Here is a 14,634-nt window from a genome sequence, read left to right as displayed (position 1 = left end):
TAACCTGGATAATCTTGGAGAGTTCATCGTAGGATGTCTTGCAGTCTCCACTGTACTCTTGAGCCAGCTGCTGAATGTATCTGTTCACATTAGCAGAGGATGTGCCAAGTCCTGCACCTGCTCCAGTGTCGTCCTGAGGATAACACAGGACAAGAGGAAACAGTAACATTAAATAAAATTGTAGAAATAAGGCAGATAGAAAACATGCTGAAAAGAACATTTCTGGGAAAACAAGAACATAGTAACAAACTAAAACATTACACCGACAATAATGAGTGAAAGTCATACAAATGACACATGATACAAACGCTTTAAGGATTTAGGAAAAAGGCATTAAGTACATGTTAAGTGTCATGCCCATGATGATTGTCAGGTGCCAATATCTTTCAAAATTACTTAGGAAAATATTTGATCTCAATAACTACGTATTGAAAATATGTTCATCTAACAACTATGGAAAAAAATAGATTTTCTACAAATTAATTGATAACCCACATCTACTATCACACTAAAAAGAACTGTTTATGCCCCTCTTGTGACAAACCTGTGGTTTCTCAGGTGCAGCTTCATTCACTTTGGACAACAGGCTTTCTAACTGTGGCCGGTGGCCCATGAGCTGGTGGTAAACTCGGTCAGCTTTGTCCAGTAGCGTGTTGATATTGGTCACAGCCTGCAGCAAAATTTTTTTTACATTAAATATTTAAAAAATACGCAAAGTAAAGGTGGAGAATCAAGACTCAAAAATAAATTTGGGACAAAACATTTCCAACTTTTTTTGCCATGTAAGACTTTCTAAAATGACACTCATTCTTTGTTTTATTTCCTGAAACAGCTACTGCTTACCTTTTTCCTGTCTTCTTCATTCTCAATGGGATCCACAGCACAGCATGGTTTAGCATACAGCATGAAGTCAAATCTGGCGTATTTGCAGAAACCGCAGGCATTGCACAGGAAGGGATCTTTTTCATCGTAGTTGATTGACCTAATAGTAAAAAGCCATACAGTTAAAATACAATACACTTCATGTTATTTCCATACTGCTCCCCAATATTTCTAGACTAGCAGAGGAAACCTGCTACTAACCTGCACTTGTGGCACTGATACACATTCTCACCACAGTTGCCACAGACCCCAGGATTGGCTGGCACAGAGGCACTGCAGCGGGGACACTGCAGGGTCTCGGTGGAGGCCTGATAGTTCTCGTAAAAATCAGAGAACTCAATCATCAGGTTTGATGCAACGATTGGCAGAGGTAGGTCAATCTTTACTTCTGTCTGTCCTGGGGTCAGCTGGACTTTTTTGGCTTTGTGCCAACGAGCAGGTCTAAAAAACAAAACAAAAAAAACAGAATGTCAAGTCAACAGTTTGAGTTTAAACCACAGTAGAAACTATGTTAATGCAGCAATCTGGCCATGGTGAAAACTTTCTATCCTGAAAGATCATTCATTTGAAACAAATGTACGAACACCTTATTAATTAAAAAAAGGTTCTTTGTTGAAACGTACTTGTTCTTCAGCTCCACAATAGCCTGTACAGTCCTGTTGTTGTAGTAGAGGTTGATGGTGCGGACCATTTTTGTGCGTTTGAGGTCACCAATCTTCACTGTGACTTTGCTTATTGTGTGGCTGCCGATGAGCTTGACAACCTGCTGTGTGGTGGTATAGCGAGTGTCCACTTTGATTGATGACAGCTTTATATTCTGGAAAACAAATGGAGGACATTCAAGACAATATTTATATCAGAAACAGACTGTGTCATCTAAACTTGTCTGTGTTGTGACTGAACAGTCATATTATAATGGATTGCTTTATAGAAATGGCATGGATATACAATTTGTCACATCTGATCACTACAACTAAAAACTATAAAACTCAAAATGACCCAGCCTCTAACCAACCGTAAGCATTGTAACAACCACACAAGTGTGTAAAACGTATTTTCGCTGAACTGCTTGTGTACTTTGAGGCTGGTAACTGTGTCAAATGGGTGACGTTGTATTGTACATACTGAGAAAGGAACTTCTGGATTGTTGCAAACCAAGCAGGGGTCACTCTCGAGAAAAAAACCATCAAACTCCACCAATCCTGACAGAGTGCTGCAGGAAAGAAACATTACAATATTACATGTAGAAAATGTCAATGAGTGAAAATTGCATTTTGATTGCTAGAAAAAAAAAAGCATGCTTGGGTAAACATACTTGTAGATGTTGGAGTTGGGGTGGTTTGTCAGAATGTGGTTTTGGGCCCTCAGGATTTCCACAGCCTTTTGAGAATACTCCTTCAGCTGGAACAGACAAGGAAAATAATATATAATATTTATAAGGACAATTCATCACTCAGAAGAAGGTAGCCATATCAATGATAATGATACAAAGAGATTGAGGAACATTAGTTTCAAATTCCAAAATACTTTAAAGTCCAGGGGTGCAAACTGATCAGGGATGAAAAAGGTGACATGGATCCAAACCTCGTAGGGGGGGGTCCGGGGGCATGTTCCCCCGGGAAGATTTTTTTTTTTTAAATATCAGCTTTAAAATGTGAATTTACAGACAATTTTAGCAATCAGACTGACTAAAGAAGCAGTGCAAACAATAAGAAAAACACATTTGCTTGTCTATATCTATGTTCTGTTCTAACTTTTTGATAAAGCTTCAGTGAAACATGAAACACCCATGCTCCCAACCTTCAGTCCCTTTTTATAAATGGGATGAATTTGCAGAACTGGGCTTACTATGTTCCACTAAGGGGTGATGTGAAGGGCAGTCACTATGCAAGTAGCTCCCAGAGCAGAGTCTGAGAGAGCATTATAATGCAGTCATCAAGTATGGCAATAGTTTCCCATCTTTTCTATCATATATATGTAACATTATCAATATATTAAACTGATGTTTTGCTCCTGCTGATTTTCATTAAGGTGATATTCCCTCTGGCCTACCGTATTACATTTGTTGACCAGCTGTCACTTTAATGTTGCCTGAGATAATAATGAACCAGAAAGCTGTATGAAGTTACCTTCAAGCTAGCATGCATTTCTCTCAACATCTTTACCTATGGCTACCAAACGGTAAATATGATCAGACAGTATGTTGAACAGAAAGGCTGGCTTGCTAGCCAGACTTCGAATCTTTCCACAGTGTTTTCATGGAAAAACAACGTTATGTAAATTAGCCATGTGCTGCACATTGCGACTCATTGAATCAGGTTTCATGCTTGTTGCGGTCGGCGCGGCGATATTGCGCAATCGCGGTCGGCGCAAGAATGGATCTGAGTGCCCAGCCGTGCACCTCCAAGATTTTGTAACAGTGCTGACCGCGTTGTAATGACTGGCTACAGGGGCCGGAAGTACTTTCTTCGTGCTGTGTTGAGCAATCAGACCGCTCTGACCGCAATCAGTATGAAACGACTTGACGTTTGCAGTAGACCCCACCCCCCTCCAAATATTTTTATTGCAGATCTAAATGAATCACACAAATGACCTATTTGGGATCCAAAACGGCAAATTTCGCCGAAAGGTGACAAGTTTGCACCCCTGAAAGTCGTTAATTCATAATTCGGTAGTTGATTGATGTAATTTATCGTCTGTCTTTTGTTTTCTGTGTGAAACCTTCATGCTGCTGTCCTGGCCAGGACTATGAAAAGGAGTTATTGTATCTCAACGACAACATTTTTATGGTAAAATAAATTAAATACATTTTTAAAAGCCTGAGAATTTCTGTGTCTAATTATCCTAAATAGAAGGTAAAAGAGCAAAGACAATTATCATTTCAGATGAATGCAAAAGCAATTATTGTGACTAAAAGGAGGGACTATGGCCAGCAAAGTAATACTAAAAAAAAATAGTTAAAATAAAAACTGGTGAATTTATAGCCCATGAGGCCTTCAAACAAACCTTTTTCTCTGTCTGAGGGGTTTTGAGTGAGAAGTATCCAAGCAGGTCAACAAACTGGGCAGCTTTGCGACCATATGCAGGAAGCTCAGGCCAGATTGCCCAAGTCAGTTCCAGCAGCAGCTCCTGCTGAGATTTACTGGAGTTCCTACAAAGAGATAAATATGTCAGCCATAGGGAAAGAATGCAGTTTTAAAAAGTTTTTAGTCTATTTTTAGTTTTTATCCCAACAGTCATTACATTGTTTATTAATTAGTCAGTCACTTTCAAATTTGTTTTGTGGGTTATCAACATATAAATGGTGATAAGAAGTCATGAACAAAAGACACATTGTGTTAACTAGACTCACTTTGGTTTTAGTTTTTGACTTAACTTAGCTGTCTGTGAATTTCTGAATGTTATAGATGTCCACAGTACCTGTAGATATGAAGTGCCAAGCAATGGGCTTGCCAGCGGACAGCAGATAAGTTTGACTCCAACAGGAAGCAGCGCAGGAACTGGATGAGGGTCTCTTTGTCTGCAAACTTGTTAAGCTGACCGACCAGAGCCATACAAAGCTGGTCCTCCTGGCTGCCAACTCCATCACCTGTTGTCAGTGTGCAAAGGTAAAACCCAATCAACAAAAATAGCACCAACTGTCCAGTTTAAATGACACATATCCTCTTCACAATATTTTGGAAACTGAATGTGTGTTATATAAACAAGATCTTGTATGCTGAGAAAGTCTGTGTCATTGCTGTTAACTTGTATTTCTTTCTTACCATGTTACTTACGGTAAACATGTTTTTCAATGTGAACCTTGAACTGGGGCGGCACACGCAGTGTGTCGTGTATGTGCGGCGAGACTGGCTGCTGGCTGTTGTGTGTGTCCACCGGGAGGTGAATAAAGTTTCAACACCAAATTAACGTTGTGTTTATTACAGTTAACAATTGCCTCACCCTCTTTGTCTTTCTCTTTGTCCTCCTTTTTGCTCTTCTTACTGGAGGACTTGCTCTGTGAGGACTGGGAAGCTCCTGTCTGTCCAGCACTACCGGAGCCCCCTCCTGATACTGATGAAGACGAGGAGGAGGAGCTGGCCAGGACCTTACTGCCACACAGGGCACAGGACAGTAGTTGCAGAAGTACTGGGGAAACACCCTCATCCACTAGGAAGCTGACCTGTAGCAGGAAGTACAAAACAGCTGGAAAAAAGGGAAACAGATAAGCAGAGGGAAAAAAGACACAATGTTAACACTGCAAACCTTTAAAGCATTTTTGTTTCTAGTTCCAGAAGTTGCTAACAAACAACTTACAGTCATCCTTCATGCAGAACTTCTGCCAATTGATAGTCCTCTGAGTGGCAATTTCAGCACAAGCTTTCAGATGTTCCATCTGCACAAAAAGATACAAGTAAATCACAAAGCAAAACAGGCAGCACAATTGAGAAAATAGGGGGGCCTTAAATATATTCCCAAATGTCAAAGTACTGTGTTCAGGGAACACCCACCAGATTGATGAGTGTGTCATACTGCAAGGCTGATCCAGACGTGGCTGTGACCACTCCTGCTCGGAGGAAGATGCCCTGCTCCTCCAGCAGCTTCTTGATGCTGCGCACATGAGAGTCCAGAGTGTGCAGATCCCGCAGCTGACGGTACTTTTCCTTTGATCCACAGATAAAAAGCAACAGCTTCCTGACCTGCCTCCTAACAAATGGTGTCTGTTGAATCATCAGATACTGGAGGGAAAAGGAAGACAGAATTAAGTGGTTGTTAGTATCTCTTGTGTAGAGACAGAGGTTTTAAAAATAAAACTGCTTAAGTATAACATAATTACCTCAGACAGATAGTAAAACCAGGAATGGTCAAAGATTGGTGGTGGGATACGTGGGTTGGTATCAGCTATTTTCTTGATCTGATACGGCAGCCTGAGCACCATTTCCGTCAAAAGCTGGGAGTAGGCTTCAAACACATCAGCAGCATGTCCCTGAACAAGTCAACATTAAAATTAATTTTACAAAATTCACTCTTTTACACTTATAATGACCAAGATGTTTTTCCCCTGCTATCTGATACCTTGACATATTGGCGAAGGAAGAAAGGACTCATGTCAGGGGGGGAGGAGGCTGTGTGTGGGCGGAGGAGCTGGCTGGCAGCCACAGGCTCCTCTTCACCCTGTTGGCTCTTCCAAAACTCCAGGAGCGATTTGAGCACATGCAGACAGTAGTCAATAGCACCCAGGCTGAGAAGGGCCGTTGCTGTGGCATTCGAAATAAGTGAAGATGACTAGAACAAAAAAAGAGTGAGCATATTACATGTAGAACAATGTACAAGCATAGCTATTTTATAGCACCAACAACAAAGTACAAAACTGTTTATCAAGACATTCAGTCACAGAAAGATTCATGTGAGCAATGCAGGTAACTTCAAAGGTTATTTTGTGGTTGCTTTGAAACTAACTATGATGTCTAAAAATGGATTAGGGGTTTAATTGAATATGGCTCATCACGAGCTGTTGTAACTTGCTTGCAAAATTTAACAAATTTCCATTTCTGTAATCAGTGAAGAGGTCACAAAGACAAGAGAGGGGATGTACCTCAGAGGAGGATTTGGAGCCAGACTTGGTTCTAGACATGAAGACACTGAGCAGTCTCATGATGACGAGGTGAACTTCATTGATAGAGCTTCGTTCGTTCTTCTTAGACACGTCCTACAAAGGGATAAAGTGGAGTTTGTAAGAGAGAATAATATACAAAGCTTGTTTCATCATAGGGAGACGGTGGTTACCTTCTTGTGCATGCCAAGCTCAGCAATGAGCTGTGCTAGCAGGTCATCCAAGGCACCCTTATCCTTTTCATCCTCCCCATCCAGGTCAGAGGTCAACATGAGGATGACCTGCATGTAAGGGATGGCTTGGACTCCACCTACATTGTGGAGCTGAGAAAGGTGCTGAAGCAAGCGCTCCAGTAACATGAGACGAACCATGTGAAGCCTAACAAGAAACACAAATAAAAGGAAACACACTTAATTTTAAGTTGAACATATGATGCCCAAACTGATATTCTTCATGACAAACTCTTAACTGCAGCCCCCAGAAACAAAATGTCTAAACTTATTCCCTCGACACGGTCATAGTAGTGGCGAAGGATGGTAGATACAGTGTCCTATTAAGTAGTTTGCTGTCAGCAAAAATGAACATGAAGCTTCTTACTTAATGTATTATCTTGATTTGCATTTCAATTGTCTAACCTGTTGCTTGTGTGGATGTCTCCCTCAGTCTCTCCTTCTCCCTCTGAGCCTTCACCTTCCTGCTGGGCTGTGGTGGTGCTGATAGCTCCAGTGCTGGAGCTAACACTGCCTGGACCAGCAGGGTGGCCCTCTACTGTTGTATCACCATAAGCACTACTGCGTCCTGACACTGGACACACATAACTTTAGTTAATACATTCAAACTGAAGTATGGGGAAATAAAGGATGGGATATATAAAACATAGGAAATTCATATTCATTATGGTCAGGGTCACAGGAGTTTTATCTGAAATAACCCACCACTGTGTTCCCCTGCAACAGAGTCAATTGCAGAACCTCCACTCTCTGAGCCAACACTGCCGCCGTGCTCAGCTGGGGAGGTCCGCAGTGTTGAGCCGTCAGTGGCAGCTGTGCTGCCCTCATCATCTGATGCTGGTGCTGAAATCATAGCAATAGCTGTAACAGTAAATACACCGCAGTCATCTGGCCAGGATACATGTTTACACTTGTTGTATATCAAACAAAAAACATGCAGAACATTCAAAACACTTAGCTTTCTTTTTAATTTTTAACATGACAGATTGTAAAGAGGATAAGCCATCTTGCAGATATAAAACTCTAGCTTTTTACTGATCCAACACTATGAACTGTGGTATTCATGTTACCTGATGCTGTGGTGTCTGAAAGGGTTCCAGCATCTAGTGAAGAGGAGCTCGGGGCCTGGCCAGAAAGGCCAAGGCTCTGAAGGCCAAGAGCACTGCTGCTACTGCCTGAATGTCAATAATATGTGAAGTACATTAGTTGCACTAATACAAATTATTAGGCAGAGTTAGGCACAACATAAAAATATTTGGTCAGTCATTCAAGGCCAACAACTAAAAGATAAGAAAGTTTTCCTTCACAATTTGTTTATACCCGCCATCTACATTTAATTTTTCACATCTCTTATTCACAATCACACACATGCACAAACATGACCTGTGGACATGCATTATTGGAGAGATGTCAGAGTGGGGCTACTACGTAGGGAGCACACCTTTCTCAATGGCATTTCGGCAGTGCTCGGGAAGTGCCTTAGCACCTCTCCAGCTACCAGACCAACTTACAAATTATGGTCCGCATTGGAACTTGACCCGGCAACCTTCTGTTTCCCAACCTAAGTCCCTACCGACTGAGCTGCTGCCGCCACATACTGAATGGACGCACAGGCAACGAACAATTTGCCAAGAGTTGGGCTTCCATACTCTGCTGGTCTATTGCTGTCTTTAATTGAGAAGTATTTTCAATCAAACCAGTACTCTGCAAAGTTAATTTACTTAACAATATACTACTACTTTCTTTAAATGCATGATTATGACTTTATGAAGGGGAAAAGCTGTTAAAAAGTGGAGCTGACAGTCTGGTCTGTGAAGCAATGTAACCAAGCAGGCTAAGTAATACAGAGGGGGAATTACAGCCATGATCAGTTTAAGGTAGTAGCGTAACATCCCTTGTATATATTGTAAAGTGCACAAACTCTCCGCAGAGGGTGACATTTTTCATTCTAACTGTGTATAGCTACTGGGAGACAGTGTTTTCACCCCAAAGTATCTGCATAAAAGAAAGATTAAAAAAAATGTGCAAACAGCACCAAAGCAGTGATGTTTTTGGGGAGCATTTGACCTTTGTGTACGATTTGGGAATTAGCTGGTGTCTTTTTGTCCCATTCCCACAGATTTAGCAGCAGACAAGGTCACGCAATCCTTCTTTGAATCAGGTCTTTAGTATTCTAATCTGTCAATGGACAGAAAGCCTTGAGATTTTTCCATCATTGTTAAAAAAATTAAATCAAAGACGGAATGTATTCTGTTAAAATGACCCCTGATGTAATCATACCTGAGAATTGTCTTTTTTCTTCCTTGCAGTACATACGTCTATTTTGAGGTTGAAACTCTTATGTACAGTGGATAACTTTTTTGTTATCACACACATATATATAGAGTGCCCAAATTTAGTTTGATTCCAGGCAGTCTTGGTTACCTCAGAAATATTGATTTGTATTTTAGACTTTGGGCTATTTACCTTGTTGATCTTGCTGAAGGCTGAGAGCAATGGCCAGTTCAACCATTGTTTCATCATCTGCATCAGGGGGAATGTCAAGCATGGGAGGGAAACCCTCAGCCCCGGCCAGCAGGGCCTCCAGGGGAGATGGGTTTCCATTGTTGACATTCTCTGATGTGTCCAGGACCATAGACTCTGACTGAGAAGACAAAAACAAACACAAAGCTGTGTCTTCCACTTGCATATTAAAGGAAAAAAAGTTTGTAGCTAAAATGTATATTTTAAGTTCAAATCTTATGCCGGAAATTAAGAACAATCTTCTCTATTAATTATAATTTTTATAGTTTACACAAGTATGTGGAAGGCATTCTCTTAATATGTCAATTTCCTCTCACAATGTAAGCCAACAGACTTATTGCTCCTCTGTGCTTACCACCATCTCAAAATCACCATGGTCCACTTCATTCTGCTCCTGACTCTCCTGTCTCCCCTCCTCTCCTCCAGTCAGCACTGATGACTGCATTTTGTCATCTGCATCGTCGTCATCATCGTCATCCTTGTCTCCTGATACAGAAAACCAACCCATTAGTATTAAGGGGACTGAATCCAGGTGTTTAATTGGCACCTCAACATAGGTTTTAATGCTCTCTATAGACAAAAAGCTTTGTATGCTCAAAACCAGTGAAATTGTAACTGCATACGAGTTAAAACGTACCCATGGGAGTGTTGGAGCGTGGGGGAGATGGAAGGGTCACATGTCTGCGTTTGCTTCTTGGTCGAAGCACTCTGATCAGAGCTTGCTTACATGCAAAGCTTACAGATGTGTCCTGCAATTGGTTGAAACAAGGAACGGTTACCTGTTACTCTTCACAACAGTATTTCATGTAACAGTTCATATCCTGTATTGTCCTGACTCCAAGAAATCCTGGTTATAAATCTAATCCTACAAAATGACTAATTTGCCAATGATTAAAAAAGGTTATGAACATTTTACACTGAGAATAGCGATGCCAAACATCATCAATAAATATGTTTTAATCTGCCTTATCCGTTAGTGATAGATCTTTCAAGATATTTCAAGTATTATTCTCAAGATACACTGGAAGTCAACTGATCAATAGGAGCATTTCACTTACAGGGCACAGCAACATTTGCATGTAGATTTTGGAGGCTACATTGATGTAATCCAGTTCACATGTGCAGTATGCATGGATAATGTCCACCAAAGCATTTACTGTTGCTTCCACATGAGTTAGACCTTAAATGGAGAAAAAAAACATATTACACTTAAATGAATGCTTTTCAACAGTATACATGGTTGTTAAATGTTCAACATAATATTTAAATGCTAGCCAGCAAACAGTCATGCACTCAACACTGATGCTTTTATGTAAACTACACATTTTTCACATACAGTTACTTCACTTGCAAAGTAAAGGGGTCCCAAATTTCAAACTTACCAGGCAAGCAGGCAGGAGCAAGGAACGCATTTTTTGGTTTAAGGGCGTGGAGTTTCCAAAAGTTATTCATCAGCTGTGTGATGAAGTTACAGCTCTCACTATCCATGTGTTTTTGCCTGTCTTCTGTCATTTCTGGGTTTAGAAGAGAAAATCTGAATGAGTCCTCTCTTAAGCTTTTACGTTATCTCACTTTTAGTTGAAAATAATAAGCCATAAACACCCATTACACCAAATAGTTTGTTTTTTTAAATATTTTGATATCATCAGTAATACACATGCAGTGTAACCATATAAATCATTAACAGATATTTTGATATGCCTTAGTCTTTGATCACATTTGTTCCTGTTGGCCTCTTACCGGCTTCATGTTGTAAAGACTTTGTTTCAGTGAAATGCACCAAGTTGTTGGGTCTCATGATAGCAATGGAGCGAGCTGTGATCACCAGCCTCTGAAAGACATCAGGGTCGAGCTCCCTCCCTTCTCGGCTGCAGCTATTCAGACACTGTACTGCATTACTCAGCAAAGACTGGTCCTGATGAGAAGGAAAAGGTAATAGATACATTAGTTCTTAATTCATGATGTAGAGGATGAGTACATCATTTAACACTGAAAGGTACTTCAGCTTAGAACTCTGTAATATTATTTTGTACTTCTTGGTTTGTCCAATTTAACCATTTAATGGACTAACTGTTGCTAAATGATGAACAAGAAGAATCTGCACTAGAGCTTGGGATACAACAATTTTATCAATAAATTCCAAACAAATCAATGTTGACAAAACATTAATACAATTTCTCTTCACACACAGCTGAAATGTAAATATCCTGGCATGCACCAGACAACAAAAGCAAGGAGTTTGTGATCCGTTTTTCAGCATCTATCCTTGGGTAATCCACTGCAATATTTAGTTTGTCTTAAGTACCGTAAAATTGGGAATATAAGTCGCACCAGGATATGAGACGCACTCTGTTTTTGAAGGTCTCTCAGAGAGAAAACATTTTCAAACTGTCTTCCTGTGTAACGATTTCTATTGTGCTCAGCAAATCTACAACGGTCAGTTTTTGTGCAGCTGCGTAGCTCTTTTAGTTCCATCTGTTTTCACTTTGTGGAGTTTGCACTCCCACTAGCTGCAGTATGGTAGTTGAGCTCTCAGCTTGCAGTGGCCATGGTGAAGCACAGACCCCTAACTTGCACGCTCTCTGCCAGACTGCTGCTTACTCTTTAACTTTAATATAGGACTCTTTATACTGATTTTGTTTTATAGTTTCTACTTGGACCACCTGCTGCCATATTTACAGTATTTTTAGGTCATATCGCTGGGCCCTACTCTGCATGGCTGGCTACACACTATGTCCCTAAAACTGATAATCCATCATGTCAAACTTCATCATTTAATATGGAAATACTAGTTAGTTATTAGTAATTTACCTTGTGGTTGTGGTAGGCAGTTCGGCTGGTGTGCAAACTAGCAAGAAGTCCCTTTGTCTGCTGCTGTACACCAGCAGGGGTTGGCATGGACAGGAGTAAAGTAGCCAATTCCAGCGCTGCCACTTTATTCTTCTCCTGTATAGATTTAAAGACAAGCAGTCAACAATGCTCCTTTAAAACAAGCACATTTATAACTAGATTTTTAAGTCAAAATGTAAAACTATAAAAAGGCAATAAGGACAGTTTCATCTGTTTACCTTTTCGCTGGAGGAACCTACTGCAAAGCAGTTTTCCAAAGACTCAAGGGAGCTGACTACCAACCTGTAATGAAGATTGTAGATCAACACTGGTTCTACAGTAGATTCAGCTCTAAACCAACATAGCAGACAAAAGAGAAGAGCATAACTCAACCTGTTAAAGTCTGTGCTAATCTAAATGCCAAGACAACTATGAATGCAAGAAGAAATGTTTCTTTTTTAAGTGTGGAAATGGTGCATGGCATGTTCACAGTCTCAGGCATAGACACAAAGTGGCACACATGCACAAAACCATACAAACAAGCAGAGAAAGGGCAGTTACTAACCGGTCCAAGGTTGATAAGGACTCAGTTTCACAACTTTTATTGTATATTTGGGAGCAAAAGAAAAAGAACAAAAACAAAGTGTGAGGATCACAGAAAGAAACAAGTGAAATTAATGATTCAGTTGAACATAAGAGAAGCATGCAAGAAAGATGACATCACAATAGCCATGCACTAAAGACTCTATAGACAACCAAACCCCAGATTTTAACCTCAGTCTCGCCCTTAATAACTTGTGCTACCTGACTGGACTGATGAAAATAAAAATACGCTAGGAATGGGTGATATTGATCAAAAAATATCAGATCTGTTACAGTGCATATACTTTTTTATTATATCATTATTTGATATTAGGGTATGGTTATTTCCCAGAAAAAATATATTTCTAGATGTAAAAAAAAAAAAGGCAAAATTAAGATTTTGGCTTATTTAGTTTATTAATGTTAATTTTTAAAAATACCAGAAAGTCTCATTAATTTGCTGGCAAAGGTCTTTTACACCCCCAGAGAAAAAACAGATATAAAATGTCTAGCAATCGCTAATCGTCCGGAATAGGAAGGTGAGTCCGATAGAGAAACAAACAACACAACACAAAAGTAAAAGAAATGGTCATACTGTCTCAATTATCTAGCCAATTATTGTGGTTAACATCATAACTTTGTGTTTTTTCAAGGTCCAACAACTTGTGTTAACATCATTAACCGGACAGTAGATAGCTCATACCTCTCTAATACACTGCCGCTGGTGGTTGTTGGAGTGGCTATGTCTCCATCAGAGCTGCCATTGCCCTGGTTAAGGTTGGGACTGCAGACGTTGTTAACGGACGAAGAGGAGAAGTCCTCTGGTGGGTCTTCGGGCCAGCCAAACTGCTCCTTGGTTTTACCGTAGATCTTGATGGAATCAAGCATGGTGACTCCAGCTGGGTCAACAGATGCTCCAACTTTAAATTTAATATGGATATAAGAGTATGTTAGGATTATATGCATCAGAGGATGGTTTCTTGTGGGTCTGCAAAAATGTCGTTATGATCAATGAAAAAGAGAGAGCTCAGTGTAAAATACTTATCCTATTTAATGATATACCATTATCTCAGTTGAAACATCAAAGGCTTAGGTGTTACCTATAGAATAATTTGCATTAAACTCAATTAATAAACATAACTGTCCTGCACAAGCTCAGAGACAGTCAGACTGTACCCTTTATAAACCAATGACAAAGGTACAATTTGAATTGAGCTGTTTTGGAGGAGTATATGGTATTCCATAAATGAATAGTTCAATGTAATTTAGGGGAAGTTCAGAAATGCTATATTCAAAGGCGTTTCAAGACATTAAAACTAATTTTTCCACACAATAAGGGGTACTTTTAGAGTATCGTTTCTAATTAAATCCTGTAAGTCAGATACAAGAATTACTAAAGAGACCAACTAAAGGTGAATAAACCTGACTGCATTCCTAGTTGGGACCAGTTATCAACGTCAAGTAGCTATGTTACTATACTATGTATAGTCTTCATGCACACTCATGCTTACTGAAGATGCATAGCTTCTTGTCGGCCTGCAGGGCTTCCTCTCTGGTGAATGGAAAGTCAAACCAGCGTGCTCTGGTCAGGTTTATCTGCATGGTGCGACCAAAAACCTCCACATAGGAGGGTGCTCTCTCAATGGCCTGAGTGCCCACCTGCACCCTCATGCCCGTCATAACCATTGAGCTGTTGTTGTTGACTGCTTCCACAGTGAATCCCCCAGGCTGGAAGAGAAACAAAGATCATGTCAACATGTGTTGGGTTTTATGTTATTTGTCAAATAATGCAATGTTAAGTATGATGGGCTGCATCCCAGCAAAGCTCCATTGTGACATGCCATCATAAATGTAGTTTGGATACCCACTATAGCTAGGTTACTCAGTTTAATGTCAGATTGAACTAGGGTTGTTAAAAAATGTGATTCAAGAAAAGTGCTGGCATATTAGATGTTTGCACAAACACTGTGACAGAATTATTCTTATAAATATTCT

At 40.1% G+C, this 14,634-nt stretch overlaps 1 protein-coding gene across 4 annotated transcripts in view; it reads right to left on the bottom strand.

The window, feature by feature from the left end:
• Nucleotides 1–14,634, bottom strand: part of ubr4 (ubiquitin protein ligase E3 component n-recognin 4) — a 57,051-nt gene that overhangs the window by 11,526 nt on the left and 30,891 nt on the right. For 2 of the 4 annotated variants that reach the window (XM_061058208.1, XM_061058210.1), the window contains exons 42-71: nucleotides 14,151–14,367; nucleotides 13,343–13,559; nucleotides 12,623–12,655; nucleotides 12,297–12,360; nucleotides 12,040–12,174; nucleotides 10,969–11,143; nucleotides 10,611–10,742; nucleotides 10,287–10,408; nucleotides 9,866–9,977; nucleotides 9,584–9,714; nucleotides 9,172–9,349; nucleotides 7,776–7,880; nucleotides 7,411–7,548; nucleotides 7,111–7,279; nucleotides 6,649–6,853; nucleotides 6,458–6,571; nucleotides 5,938–6,147; nucleotides 5,699–5,848; nucleotides 5,373–5,600; nucleotides 5,179–5,257; nucleotides 4,825–5,067; nucleotides 4,303–4,471; nucleotides 3,889–4,033; nucleotides 2,198–2,283; nucleotides 2,008–2,095; nucleotides 1,506–1,699; nucleotides 1,084–1,323; nucleotides 844–982; nucleotides 545–670; nucleotides 5–133 (exon numbers count right to left, since the gene is read on the bottom strand). In XM_061058208.1, coding sequence (XP_060914191.1) covers nucleotides 5–133; nucleotides 545–670; nucleotides 844–982; nucleotides 1,084–1,323; nucleotides 1,506–1,699; nucleotides 2,008–2,095; nucleotides 2,198–2,283; nucleotides 3,889–4,033; nucleotides 4,303–4,471; nucleotides 4,825–5,067; nucleotides 5,179–5,257; nucleotides 5,373–5,600; nucleotides 5,699–5,848; nucleotides 5,938–6,147; nucleotides 6,458–6,571; nucleotides 6,649–6,853; nucleotides 7,111–7,279; nucleotides 7,411–7,548; nucleotides 7,776–7,880; nucleotides 9,172–9,349; nucleotides 9,584–9,714; nucleotides 9,866–9,977; nucleotides 10,287–10,408; nucleotides 10,611–10,742; nucleotides 10,969–11,143; nucleotides 12,040–12,174; nucleotides 12,297–12,360; nucleotides 12,623–12,655; nucleotides 13,343–13,559; nucleotides 14,151–14,367 — 4,473 coding nt within the window. The remainder of the gene's footprint in view (nucleotides 1–4; nucleotides 134–544; nucleotides 671–843; nucleotides 983–1,083; nucleotides 1,324–1,505; nucleotides 1,700–2,007; nucleotides 2,096–2,197; nucleotides 2,284–3,888; nucleotides 4,034–4,302; nucleotides 4,472–4,824; nucleotides 5,068–5,178; nucleotides 5,258–5,372; nucleotides 5,601–5,698; nucleotides 5,849–5,937; nucleotides 6,148–6,457; nucleotides 6,572–6,648; nucleotides 6,854–7,110; nucleotides 7,280–7,410; nucleotides 7,549–7,775; nucleotides 7,881–9,171; nucleotides 9,350–9,583; nucleotides 9,715–9,865; nucleotides 9,978–10,286; nucleotides 10,409–10,610; nucleotides 10,743–10,968; nucleotides 11,144–12,039; nucleotides 12,175–12,296; nucleotides 12,361–12,622; nucleotides 12,656–13,342; nucleotides 13,560–14,150; nucleotides 14,368–14,634) is intronic. The other 2 variants (XM_061058211.1, XM_061058209.1) reach the window with 1 other exon arrangement.

The sequence above is a fragment of the Labrus mixtus genome, chromosome 15, assembly GCF_963584025.1.
Source record: "Labrus mixtus chromosome 15, fLabMix1.1, whole genome shotgun sequence".
Lineage (NCBI taxonomy): Eukaryota > Metazoa > Chordata > Actinopteri > Labriformes > Labridae > Labrus > Labrus mixtus.
The sequence above is the reverse complement of the archived record's forward strand: the minus strand, read 5'-3'. Positions and strand labels throughout refer to the sequence as shown.